Raw genomic sequence first — 13,528 nt, forward strand, 5'->3', positions numbered from 1 at the left:
ATTGGCGCTGCCTTTCCGGCCTCCACGTGGGTTCGTTTGCGATGGCGGCGCAGGAGCAGCCGGCGCGGGGCGGGCCCCCGGCCTCGGCGCCAGGTGGGACCCCGGGGGCTGGTTCCAATCCGGCCCGGCCCCCCGGCTGGGGACCGGCCAGCAGAGGCCCCGGATCCGTTCCCCGACCTCCCCTCCCCGGCCAGGGGCGGATCGGGGCCTTTCCCGCCCCCCGTGAGCTCGCCGGGCAGGTGCGGGGGACGTGCTTGGCCGTCCGCAGAGTGACCGCGCTTCCCAGGCCCGCAGCCGGGCCGAGACCCGCCACGGGCTGGCCCCTTCCGTCGGCGGTTCCGTGTTCTGGCCCTTCGGGGCAGGGGCTGCTCGGCCCGTTTCTCCCGGCCGGGCCGCGCACCGGCCCTTCCCCTCCGACGCGCCAGTCAGGGCGGCCCGAGCGGGGCCGACTGCGGCGGGCTGGCGTCCTGAGGTTCCTCTCGTGGCACGATCTGTAGTTCCTGGAGGGTCGGCAGCCCTGCGTGACGGTGCGTCTCCCAGGAGCTCGGCCTGTGCCCACGCGGCTCTGGGCCCGATCCCAAGGCGGCGGCGCGCCCTGCCTGGCTGCCTAGGCGGAAGGGGGGCTCTGCTGAGAGAGGAGCGAGGAGGGCGGGTCCATCAGCCTTGAGCTGTGCTCTGAATACAGGCTCTGACTCCGGCGTCTCCTTGGTCGCCAATCTGTCCCACCCTCTGTCACCTCCGACTGCTGCTCGCTTGGCGGACAGAAGGGTCAGCAGGGGCTTTTCCTGCCTGGCGTGGCTGAGACGAAACCAGTCAGCCATAGGGACTTCAGTGTCCTAATTGTCTAAGTTACTTTGTGGCATTTAATTTATTCGGGCAGTTTGCTTCATAGGAGCCTGGATAACTCATCTGGTGAGTGGGCAAAGCAGCTCGTGAGTCACCTGGCCTTCAGACAGCAACAAACACCTGTTCGCCATGAGGCATTGTCATGAAAGGGCCCTTTGCGAGCGTAAATAAAGCAGCCCTTACGCTGCATCAGCTCATCTGGCAGCATTCGGATTGCTGACAGCCTTTCTGATTCACAGAGTCCCACAAAAGGGTCTCGAGCAGTCATGGTAAAACAGGAATAGAAACCTGCCCTTTACAGCTCCCGTCACTAGTCAAGTGAGATACTAGATAAGGAACACCTGCCCTTCCCTTGCGAGAGCACTGCCCCTCCAGGAGTGCCAGCCAGCTGCCGACCCTTCCATGGGGCGTCGTGGACACACGGGGGGCAGTGCTGGCTCTGGGCCAGTTGGTGGGACTCTGGTAGTGGTGGGATAGGGAGCTCCTGTGGGGTCCTGGCTGGGAAAGGAGGACCTTGGGGGGGCAGAGGACCGGCAGGGAGAAGGGGAGCTCTCTTGAGGCAGGGTCTGGCTCAAGGCCTGAGGATAGGAGCAGGGGACACAGGCTTTAGTGTCCATGTGTGCGAAGTGTTTGGCAGGCAGTGTGCGCTAGGGCTGCTCAGCCTTAACCTGAGGCTCTCTTGGGGCCAAGTCGTGAATCAGGGGCTCAGGGCAGCCCTTATGCGAGAGGCCACCCTGTGCTGGCTCTGTGAGGGGCTGGAGGGGCTGCAGGTGGAGCTGGTTCTGGTGGGCTTGCTGGGCTCTGGGCAGCAGGATTTCAGGTGACTCCTTTCTGCTGAGGGGGCACTGCGGCTCGAGCTTGTGTGTGGTGACCCAGTGTGTGGGACCTTCCTACCTGCATATGGGCCCTTCATGGTGATCACCTTTAAACTTGCCAGCTGCCTGAGAGAACAAAAGACTTCTCCGCATTCCCTGGATGGCAGCCGGCGGGCACTGTCTGGGGACGCAGGGCAGCTGGCAAGTGGAAGTGGTCTCTGCACGGAAGCCTTTCTAGGCCTCATGTATCTGGGGCGATAGGGTCATGCTGGAGCAGGCACCAGCACCAGTAGTCGCTCGCTGGATTCCTGCTCTCCGGGGAGTCATCGTTGTCCTTACCCTGAACTCGGCTTCGAGTGACTGGCTGCTGCCTCTCCTGGAAGGTGGTCCTGCCCCTAGTTGATCAGCAGCTTTCCCCGCTGGGTTACTGGCGCTGAGCAGCCCCTGGGCAGTGGGTTTCTGGCTCTGGGCAAAGCCCCCCATCTCTGCGCATGCCAGTGAGGTGGGGGCTATGGCCAAGCCTCTCTCAGTTAATTCTGTTCGGAGTTTCTAATCTGGGCTCAGTGTATGCTCTGACAGCTGCCCTTTGCCCCCTCCAGTTGCTCCATTACTCCCGAGTCACTCAGCAAGATTGAATGTAATTGCACGGCTTTCATGATATCATTTCCTTGCCTTTAATATTAGTTTATTGAGGGGTTGGAGCATGAAGTTACTCTGTGCCCTCCCTCCCAGGCTGTGCTAGATTAGCAGGCCTGGTGCCTCCCTGCGTTACTGAGCCTGGCTACTGGGGGGTGGAAACCTCCTCCCCTGGTCCTGCACCCAATCAGTTGTCTCTGGTTGGCAGGGCGGGAGTGGGTCCCCTGTGCTCTCAGGCGAGCAGAGGGGTCTGAGCTGTGGCTCTGGATTCATTTGAGTGAGTTGGCATCTCCTGATGGATGCTGAATCATCAGGCCTCTGGAGACAATAGGTGGTTCCCTTGGTGTGACACATCCAGCATGTCTCACCGTGCCTCCCAGCCAGTCCTTGCTGCTGGCGGGACGGAGCCAGGCTTCCCCCTGGTTCTGCTGGTGTGGTGGCCTGTGGCAGTGGGAGCCAGGTGTCAAACCCCGTGGTAGCTAACAGAGTCCGGTGCGGCACACGCGGCTGGTGGGTGGCCAGCGGCTCAGCGCCTTCCCGCTCTTCACGGATCCTTTGGCTCCTTGCAGTTCTGTATAAGAAGCTCCTTGGCTCTCCTTGCAGGCCGAGGACCCCAGCGCCGACGGGTGGCTATGCAGATCCCCGAGGCAATTCTCACCAATAAGGAGCTACAGGAGGCAGTTGGAGCCCTCCCTAGCAACTATAACTTTGAGATCTACAAGACGGTCTGGAGAATTCAGCAGGCCGAGGCAAAGAAAGGTAAGTGGCCGCTTGGGGCCATGCTGCACTCTTAGCGTCCAGGCTCGAGCTGTCTGGGAATGGACCTGCCGGGCTTCAGGCACCAGCTCACGTCCTGGGCTGCGAGGGGGCTAGTTCCCATTGAACCCTGTTGTTGCAGCCCCGGCCCCTGGCCCTTCCTCAGTCAGAACGTGCATGGCCCTCGCCAGTGTGTGGGTCCCATTCAGTCCGGAGAGGGTGTGTTGTAAGGCATGTGGGCCAGGAGCTGGGCTTAGAGCACTTGGGGCTGGGTTACCTAGGGGAACGTACTGATGGATGCTGGCTGTGCCAAGCTGTCAGTCAGGCAGGGAAGCATCTGCCATGCTGCCTGCATTTAACGTCACAGGGAGCTGGCCATAACGCTTCCAACGATTTAGTGTATTTGTATCTCAGGTTTATAATCACATTAGACAGGACGGGCTGAGTCGCATGTAGCTGTCATCCTGCTGGAGACTGGGCTGGGATGCCGGCCAGGGCTCCAGTTACAGCTCTCTCTTTCCTCTTTCCCTGTGCTTCCTGGCTGAGCCTTTGGGGATTGGGGGGTACACCCGCCTGAGCGAGTGCCCAGGTGGAATATGGGTGAAGGGCAAAGCCCCCCGGGGGTGGGAGGCGGCATTGGGGTCTTGGGAAGCAGTTCCGTTGATACAGGGGGAGGAGGGTCAGGCATAGGCACGAGCTCCTGATTGTGTGGGCTGGGTGTTTCCAGGCTCGGGGAGAGGAAGGCGCAGGTGCCCTGGTCTCTGCTGGGGCACCTCTGACTTGAGGTGGTTTCAGCTGGTGGCAGCTGCTTTATTTCTCCCTTGGCTTCAGCTGCTGAAGAGTAAATGCTCCAGCCCTCTCCCTGGTTGGGGTCGCTGGCCACAGCCCGCTCACCCCTGTTCCTTGTGGGCTGCCAGTGCAGAGAATAATACATCAGACTCCCTGTCCTCGCTGGGCCACACATGCCTTGGATGAAACGAGCAGGCGCCCGTGGGTGCTGGCAAGGGAGAGGGTGCTTGGTGTGTCTGAACTGTTACCGCAGGCGGTGCTGGTGGGGGGCAGGAGAACACAGGCTGTCGCAGGCGGGCTCGTGAGTGGGGTCTGTGACATGATCGTGCGGACAGGGCCCCCCATAATGTGCCCTGTCTGCCCTCAGCGCTGTTCAGGTTCCTGGAAGCTGGTGTGTGTGCGGAGGGCCTGAGCAGCTGCAGTTTGTGACTGGCTGGGGGTCCTGGCAGGTGGCAGCGTCAAGCCTGGAATGTTTAATCGGGCCGGGAGAGCCTTTGCCTGTTGATGGCGCCTTGGCAAGGAGCACAGGGAGCGACAGGTGTCACTGATGGGATGCTCTTGTGACCTTAGAGAGGAAGGATCCCAGGGGTTAGGGCACCTGCCCAGGACCCAGGTCGGCTCCCTACCCTGCTGCAGGCTCCCCATGGGACCTTGAACAAGTTCCTGGCCTGCCTCGGTTCCCATGGGTAACGTGGGGACGGCAGCCCAGCCCTGGGAGGGTCACTGCGGATTGTGAGGTGCTGGGGCCATTGAGGCACCTTAGGGTGAGAGATCTGAGTATGTGTCCCTCCTGTCTTGGCTCGGGCACCGTCGAGGCCCAGACTGTCATGCCCCGTCCCTCGGGGGTGCTCGGGTTGGGAGGAGGCAGTGGGGGAGTGCGTGGCTGTGCTGGCCAAGGCGCTGCCTGGGCTCCCCAGTGCTGCGTGTGGTGTTCTGTGTTCTAGGTTTTAGCCTCTCGGGGAATACGGGAAGCTGAACCCATCAGCTGGGCTGGGATCTCAAATGTGCACATGCAGAGGCCAGCACGTGGCTCACTGGCAAGGGACTGCAGCTGGAGCCGAGAAGGCAGAAGTTCAGGGCAAGGCTTCCCTGTGCCAGCGCCTGGTGGGGAGGGGATGTGATGGGCTAGAGGTGTGTATCTGGGCCTGGGTCAGAGCAGAGAGCCACTGGCCACAGAGGGCAGGTGCTGTGCTAACCGAGGGGAAGCCGGCTGTCCTGTGCTTCCCCCACCCCATCCCGGCGCCTTGGCGAACCACAGGCCTCACTTGAGAAGGCAAGTCTGTTTTCTGGCCAGCAGCCCCAGGCCCAGGGCTGGCGCTGATTCCACCCCAGGGGGAGGAACGATTCGGAGCCCCTTGAGCTAGCTGTGCCGAGCCCTGGGCACTCACTGCCCCAGTGGGATGAGTAAAGGCTGCAAGTTAGACTCCTTGGAGCCCTGCCACCGGCCCTGGGCCCTGAAATATCTGGGCTGGGGACTGTGCAGTGCCTCTTGCCTGGTGTGCACTGGGCTCCCTGCTCCTTATCTGGGAAGCAGGGCTGATTAATCGCAGTTACCTCATGCCATTAACGCAAGAAAATTAACTGTGAATAAAAAAATTAATCACGATTAATCGCACTATTAAAACAATAGAATACCAATTGAAATTTATTAAATATTTTTGGATGTTTTTCTGCATTTTCAAATATATTGATTTCTAGTGCAACACAGAATAGAAAGTGTAAAGTGCTCACTTTATATTATTATTTTTATTACAAATCTTTGCACTGTAAAAATGATAAAAGAAATAGTATTTTTCAGTTCACCTCATGCAAGTACTGTAGTGCAATCTCTTTATCTTGAAAGTGTAACTTACAAATGTAGATTTTTTTGGTTGTTACATAACTGCACTCAAAAACAAAACGGTGTAAAACTTTAGAGCCTACAAGTCCCCTCAGTCCTACTTCTTGTTCAGCCAATTGCTAAGACAAACAAATTTATTTACATTTATGGGAGATACTGCTGCCTGCTTTGTGTTTACAGTGTCACCTGAAAGTGCGAACAGGCATTCGCATGGCACTTCTGTAGCCGGCGTTGCAAGGTATTTACGTGCCAGATATGCTAAACATTCATATGTCCCTTCATTCTTCGGCCTCCATTCTAGAGGACATGCTTCCATGCTGATGATGCTTGTTAAAAAAATAATGCATTCATTAAATTTGTGACTGAACTCCTTGGGGGAGAATTGGATGTCTCCTGTTCTGTTTTACCCACATTCTGCCATATATTTCATGTTATAGCAGTCTTGGATGATGACCCAGCACATGTTCGTTTTAAGAATGCTTTCACTGCAGATTTGGCAAAATGCAAAGAAGGTACCAATATGAGATTTCTAAGGATAGATACAGCACTCGACCCAGGTTTAAGAATATGAAGTGCTGTCCAAAATCTGAGAGGGATGAAGGGTGGAGCATGCTTTCAGAAGTCTTAAAAGAGCAACACTCTGATGTGGAAACTACAGAACCTGAACCACCAAAAAAGAAAATCAACCTTCTGCTGGTGGCATCTGACTCAGATGTTGAAAATGAACATGCGTCAGTCCACTCTTTTTGGATGGTTATCAAGCAGAACCCGTTATCAGCATGGACGCATGTCCCCTGGAATGGTGGTTGAAGCATGAAGGGACATATGAATCTTTAGTGCATCTGGCATGTAAATATCTTGCAATGCCAGCTACAACAGTGCCATGCGAGTGTCTGTTCTCACTTTCAGGTGACATTGTAAGTGAGAAGCAGGCAGCAGTATCTCCTGCAAATTGTAACCAAACTTGTTTGTCTAAGCGATTGGCTGAAGTAGGTCTGCGTGGACTTGCAGGTTCTAAAGTTTTACGTTGTTTCATTTTTGAATGGAGTTATTTTTTGTACATGATTCTACATTTATAAGTTCAACTTTCAAGATAAAGAGATTGCACTACAGTACTTTTGTTTTTTACAGTGCAAATATTTGTAATAAAAATAAATATGAAGTGAGCACTGTACACTTGATATTCTGTGTTGTAATTGAAATCAATATATTTGAAAATGTAGAAAAAATCTAAAAATATTGAAATCAATGGTATTCTATTACTGGTTAACAGTGCGATTAATCAGGATTAATTTTTTTAATCGCTAGAGAGCCCTACTGGGAGGGGCTGTCAGATGTGACCCATGCCGTTTCCCAGACCTCCCAGGACAGCAGAGGCTGGCTGGGGAGGAAGCGGCGCTCTGGGACCCCTCCTGAGGTGCCTGAAGCCGGATTTCCCTGGCTGGGTAAGCGGAGTACTTAGCCTTAGAAGAGCTTTGTGAGTCTGGGAAACTGGAGATTAGCGTGGTTCCAACCAATTGGCCTAAAACAATGTCTTTAAATAGAGTTGGTGTTTGCCCGGGCATGGCTCAGTAGCCTAAGGATTTCTGTCAGCCAGGGATTTGGGGAGGGAACCGTGGGTAAATGTCATAAAGGCTGGGCTGCGTTAGTGGGATCTAGAGTTAAGAGAAGAGAATAACGGGATTAATGGGACCTGCAGCTGGAGTTAAAGGCCACAGTCCCGGCGCTCACCCCCCCCCCCCCCCCCCCCCCCCCCGTCCCCCCCCCCCCCCCAGGGAGCAGCCCAGCACGGGGACCGTCCCTCGCCTTTCAGAGGATCCGGAGGGCAGCAGAGGAGGTTGAGTCCCAGTCTGACTGTTAGCATAAGAACATTGGGTCAGAGCAATGGCCCACCTGCCCCAGGGTCTCATCTTCCAACAGTGCCAGGTGCTTCAAGGGGAGGGAACAGAACAGGGCAACTGTCGAGTGATCCAGCCCCTGGCGTCCACTTCCAGCTTCCATTAGTCAGAAGTTTAGGGACATCAGGAGCATGGGTTGTGTCCCTGCCCAGCCTGGCCAATGGCCAACGATGGACCTAGCCTCGTTCTGTTTGGGACCCATTTTACTTCTGGCCTTCGCGACATCCCCTGGCAGTGAGCTCCACTGGCCGGCTGTGTGTGGGAAGAAGCACTTCCCGCAGTTTGCTTTAAACCTGCTGCCTGTTGTCACGGAGTCCCTGGGCGATGCTCTGGAACTGCTCCCCAGGAAGCCAGGCAGGACTCTGGGGAAGTCTCCTCTCGGGGAGCAGCCTGTCTGCAGGGCAAACAGCTCCCCCGGCTCCACCTTCCTGGCTCTGACCTCGGAGCATTCAGCATCCTCTGCCCCTCCATGCGCTTCCCACAGCGAGTCCGGCCAGGCGGGATCCTGGGGAAGCCAGAGGGTCCTGCCCCCCAACTTCGCAGTCACTCTCAGCCAGCCAGTAAAACAGAGGTTTATTAGATGACAGGAACATGGTCTAAACCAGAGCTTGTAGGTGCAGAGAACCGGACCCCTCAGCTGGGTCCATTTTGGGGGGCAGTGAGCCAGACAACCGTGTCTGCCCTTCACTCCATGTCTCCAGCCAGCCCCAAACTGAAACTCTCTCCAGCCCCTCCTCCTCTGGGCTTTGTTCTTTTCCCCGGGTCAGGAGGGCACCTGATTCCTTTGTTCTCCAACCCTTTAGCTCTCACCTGGCAGAAGGAAAGGGCCAGGCCATCAGTTGCCAGGAAACAGGGTGTCGGCCATTCTCTGTGTCCAGACCCCTGCACACACCTGCCCTCTAGGGCTCTGCAACGATCATACACCCTTACCCCACCACCTAGATACTTAAGAACTGCCTAGGGGAAACTGAGGCACCCCCACACTATTCAGAGGAAACATTAAGAACAGTCCCACTTCGTCACACCTGTCACCTGGGCCAGCACCCGGAGGGCCTTGGCTCATTCCTGGGCTGCAGCACGTGGCCTGGGCACAGAGGTGCTGGCCTAGAACCCTGAGCCCTGGTGCTTGGCCAGCACCTTGGCGCCATGGTCCTCCCTGTGCCGGGTGGGTTCAGCACGCAGCTGCAGGGAGTTCTCCAGCTCTCCCGTTCCTGCGTCGTTGCCGTGTTGTGACTCCTCCCCAAAGTGGCCAGGGAGCAGAGAGTGTTGCAGCTGCCCCAGTGCAGAGGATTCGTGACTCCCTCCCCTTAGGAAGTGCGCAGGAGCTCCTGGAGCCACCTGTAATGGTGGGTGTCATGGGCTAAGTGTGCCAGAGTCCCAGCATGCTGTGGGCAGCTCTGGCTCGGAGGAGCTCTGGGGTGGATGCAGAAGGCGGAAGGGCTGAGCTGTGCGTGGGTTGGGTCTGGCTCAGTGTGCGCAGGGGTGTCGTCAGGCTTGTACCAAGGTGTTTGCTTTGCGGAAGAAAGTACCTGCTCAGTGCATCCTAACCCTGGGGATCTGTCTCTCTCCTAGTGGCTCTGCAGATGCCCGAAGGCCTCCTCATGTTCGCGTGCACCATCGCTGACATCATTGAAAGGTGAGTGAAAGACGTAGGCTCTTTGCCCTTGGAGGAGTGTCTGCCCTCACCACGCACCCTGGCATCTGGCATATCCCCAGACAGGTCCCCTGGGCAGAAAAGTAATGCCTCGCAGCAAGCAGCTTTGCTAAAGCATTGATCTGCCTGTTCCGTGGCCCTGCCTCCCACACGGAGCCGCCCGTGGTGTCTGTAGTTGGTATCTCCTGCGTTGGGTAGTGCCCAGCTGTGCAGTGCTGCGGGCAGGGTGGGGCAGCCGGCCAGCGTTCGCTCGGCGCAATCCTGGCTTCCCAGCCATAGCGGCTGTTTGTGGCCGAATTTATGTGGCCATGTGAGCGGTGAGAGACGACCGTGCTGTCAGGCTGATCTCGCTGCCTGGCTCTGCCCCCCACCCCTTGGTGCGTTCGAGCCAGCAGCTGACAAACTCAGCATGTCCTGGCCCTCGCTGGGGTCACGGTGCCCATGTTAACAACTGGCTGACCTGAGCGCGGAGCTGGTGTGCCGAGGAGCGTTCTGGGCCGCAGTGGGGCAGGGCCTGGTGGCGGCAGGTGAGCTCTAAGAGGCTGGTGCTTCCAGGCACTCTCCGTTCAGTGCCCTGCTGCTTTGGGAGGGAAATGGGCCCCCTCGAGCTCCTCTGCGCCCCTGCCTTGCTGGCCATGGCCTCTGCACCCAGCTCATCCTGGGCTCCAGGGGAAAGGCCCTGCTGCCCATTTACCCTGGCATCCCATCCCCTCGCTCCTTGGGGCAGAGAGGGCAGCTGTGATTGGCAGAGCCTGGACATGCAGGTTCTCCCGGCTGCTCACAGGGGCCCACAGAGAAGGCAGGGGGGGCCCCTGTCCCCGTGCTGCTTCCCTCCCGATTTGTGCCGCGGCCCAGAGAAACCCGAAGTGGAGGGTGAAGTGCTGAGAGGCCACTGGGAGCTGAGCAGAGCACTCGGCTGTGCAGGGGCAGCAGAGTGAGGCACCTTGCAGAATTTAGGCTAATCTCTTTTCCCCCTGTGCATTTTCCCCCCCTCTTTCCCCCCCACTGTACCCGCCTCCCCGCTCTGCCCCCTCCCCAGCTCCCTCTGTTTGCACATGGTGAGTGAGAGCCAAGAGTAGGCGGAGGGGTCACGACAGTCACTAGCATATTGTCTGCCTGGTGCAATGGGGCTGGGGCTGGCTTCCCTTCCCACCTGCCCTTAGCCAAACAGCTGCTAAAGCGGGGCTTGGCAGACAGGGCCAGAGCAGGGCACCCTCCCAGCTCTGCCAATAACCCCCCCTGCGCAGTAGGGGCAGCGTCACTGCCCCAGCTGGGAGGGCTGCGGCGTGGCTGGGTGATTAGCCCCTCTGCCCCCAGCGTGCTGTGCCTGCTGCTTGTGGCTCTGGGCTGTGTAGGTGCCAGCTGGGCTTGTTGGCAGCATCGTTCCCCAGCAGGCTGGTGGCTGCTCTGTGGCCACCAGCCCTGCCCTGCCCTCTGAGCCCGCACTGGTGCCCCGGGTGCTGCGCGCCTGGCCCTGCGGGGGGAGCTGGCTGAGTGTCTCGCCGTCTCCTGCTGGCCTCTGGGACCTGGGGAGTGCCCCGGGCTGGGCCTCAGTCTCAGCCTGCCTGGGAGCTGCCAGTGCCCCCGGGCCTTTAAGAGACCTTCCGTGCTGCACTGCAGGGAGCTGCTTTCATGGCCCAGCCTCAAAGGCAGCGGGTTAAGGGGATTCTTTTATCTGCGTGAGCCTGAGCCCCTGTGCACAGCGCAGCCTGCCCGCCCTGCAGGGCGCTCCTGCCTCCCAGCCAGCCCGGCTGGGGCCTCCAGGGTGGGGCTGCAAATGGAGGGCCCTCTGGGATGGGAGGAGAGAGGCTTGTGGGGGGAGCTGTGTGCCGGGGGGGGAGGGGGGGGAATCTGTGTGTATATGTGGGGGGGGCCATGGGTGGGGGCTTTGTGCTGCGGGGGTTCTGTGTGTATATGTGGGGGGGGCCATGGGTGGGGGCTGTGTGCCGGGGGGGAATCTGTGTGTATATGTGGGGGGGGTGCCCACGGGTGGGGGCTGTGTGCCGGGGGGGGGGCCTTTGTGTGCAGAGGTGGGTGCGGGATCTGTGGGGAGGAGGGCAGCTGCAAAGTAGCAGTAAATACAGGAGATGCTTCCCATCCATCAGCATGCGGGCGATGTGGGGGTTGCTGCTGTTCGGGGTGGGGGAGAGGCCGGGCGGGCAGCGGTGCTGGATGGGGGAGAGGGGAGCAGCGACTCGTGGTGTGCAGGGGTCACTGGGCTGTGATGCTTCCTACCCAGAGGGGGCCCATGCTGGGGGCGGCGTGGCCTGGCTCTGGTCACTGAGGTGCTGGGGCTTGTGGCCAAAGCCTGAGTGGGGCCTCTGATGGAACCAGGGGCTGGGACGAGGGAGGAGGTGGCTGAGTGTCTGTGAGAGCCCCTGGCCTGCAGCTTGGGAAGCGCTGGTGCTGGTCAGGATTGGGGTTGTTGGTGCCCCTGGTGCCATGCTGTCCCCTCCCCCGCAGCCGCCGTCCCCTCCCCCCCGGTGCCACGCCCTCCCTGAGCACCCTTCCTTGTGCTGTGCCAGCCTATTGGGTGTAACTCTGGGAGTCTGAGGCCTGGTCTACACTTGAGACAAGTTGGCCTGGCTACACGTGGAAAACGTCCTGCCTTCTGTGCGTCGTCAGGGCGAGTGACCCCCGGGGCTGCAGCCTGGGCGCGGTTAGGAGCCTTCTGTCCATCGCTGTGGCCAGCGCTGACTCTCGGCTGCAGCCCTTGCAGTGTAGACACTGCCTGGGCCTGTGCTGCTCAGTGTGAAACCCTGGACCCCCTCCCCGAGGACCCCGCCCCTCCCTCCCCAAGTTGCTCCCGCGGGTCAGGAGAAAACTGCATTAGGTGAGGAGTTAGAGCGACAGACGGCTGTTCTTGGCCTCGTTAGTGCCTGGCTCCTCGTGCCATTAATATTTATAGCTGGTGCTAATGTGGAAGCTTAGCTTGGCCGCTGCTTTGGCTGGCCCTTTTCACCCAGCTGCCTCGGCTCCAGACATGACAGAAATCGCTCTTCTGCCTGCAGCAGCGTGGTGTGGGTCCTGCGCCAGGCCGGCGAGCTCCTCCGCGTGCCTGGGAGCAGCCCTGTAGGACTGCAGGTTGCCGAGGCCCAGTCAGATGGGGAGCCTGTGTGACGAAGTGGGACTGTTCTTAATGTTTCCTCTGAATAGTGTGGGGGTGCCTCAGTTTCCCCTATGCAGTTCTTAAGTCTCTAGGTGGTGGGATAAGGGTGTATGATCACTGCAGAGCCCTAGAAGGCAGGTGTGTGCAGGGGTCTGGACACAGAGAATGGCCGACACCCTGTTTCCTGGCCACTGATGGCCTGGCCCTTCCCCTCTGCCAGGTGAGAGCTAAAGGGTTGGAGAACAAAGGAATCAGGTGGCCTCCTGGCTTGGGAAATGGACAAAGCCCAGAGGAGGAGGAGGGGCTGGAGGGAGTTTCAGTTTGGGGCTGGCTGGAGACATGGAGTGAAGTACAGACGTGGTTGTCTGGCTCACTGCCCCCCAAAATGGACCCAGCTGAGGGGTCCTGTTCTCTGCACCTACAAGCTCTGGTTTAGACCATGTTCCTGTCATCTAATAAACCTCTGTTTTACTGGCTGGCTGAGAGTGACTGCGAAGTTGGGGGGCAGGACCCTCTGGCTTCCCCAGGACCCCGCCTGGGCAGACTCCCTGTGGTAAGCGCACGGAGGGGCAGAGGATGCTGAACGCTCCGAGGTCAGACCCAGGAAGGTGGAAGCCGTGTGAGCTTTGTGTCCTGCAGACAGGCTGCTCCCAGGAAGGCAACTGCCCCAGAGTCCTGCCTGGCTTCCTGGGGAGCAGTTCCAGAGCATCGCCCAGGGACTCTGTGACAGCCTGTTTGGAGCCTGCCCCATGCCCAGGACGGACGAGATCCTAGACAAGTTGGGGGCCCCTTTACCTCACCAAGGGCTACTGGTCCAGCGTCTTTGGAGCCAGATGCCGGGTTGAAATCTGCATTCATCACCCCTTTGGGGCTCTGTGAATTCCTGGTCCTGCCTTTCGGCCTCAAGGAGGCGCCTGCCAGCGCGGGTTGGATCAGTTACAGAGAGGGAGGGAGCACTTGGCCCTGGCATCCATTGATGACATCTGTGTCTTTAGCCAGGAGAGGAGTCTGTGTCCCAGGTGAGGAGGGGACTGCGGCACCTCCAGGAGGCAGGACTGACTGTAAAGGCTGAGAAGTGCAAGGTGGGGATAGCAGAGGTGTCATACCTGGGCCACAAGGTGGGAAGCAGCCATCCAAAGCCAGAGCCAGCCAAGCTGGAGACTGACCTGCTCCCCAAACCAAGGA

General features: G+C 58.7%; 1 protein-coding gene across 5 annotated transcripts in view; it reads left to right on the plus strand.

Moving 5' to 3' along the window:
* DPH1 (diphthamide biosynthesis 1) overlaps positions 1-13,528 on the plus strand; it is a 61,706-nt gene continuing 48,178 nt past the window's right edge. For 3 of the 5 annotated variants that reach the window (XM_037880496.2, XM_037880497.2, XM_043530949.1), the window contains exons 1-3: positions 11-93; positions 2,901-3,056; positions 9,153-9,216. In XM_037880496.2, coding sequence (XP_037736424.1) covers positions 42-93; positions 2,901-3,056; positions 9,153-9,216 — 272 coding nt within the window. In that variant the 5' untranslated portion in view covers positions 11-41. Of the gene's footprint in view, positions 94-2,900; positions 3,057-4,233; positions 4,974-6,990; positions 7,128-9,152; positions 9,217-13,528 lie in introns of those variants that run through there. The other 2 variants (XM_043530951.1, XM_043530950.1) reach the window with 2 other exon arrangements.

The sequence above is a fragment of the Chelonia mydas genome, chromosome 17 (assembly GCF_015237465.2).
Source record: "Chelonia mydas isolate rCheMyd1 chromosome 17, rCheMyd1.pri.v2, whole genome shotgun sequence".
NCBI lineage: Eukaryota > Metazoa > Chordata > Testudines > Cheloniidae > Chelonia > Chelonia mydas.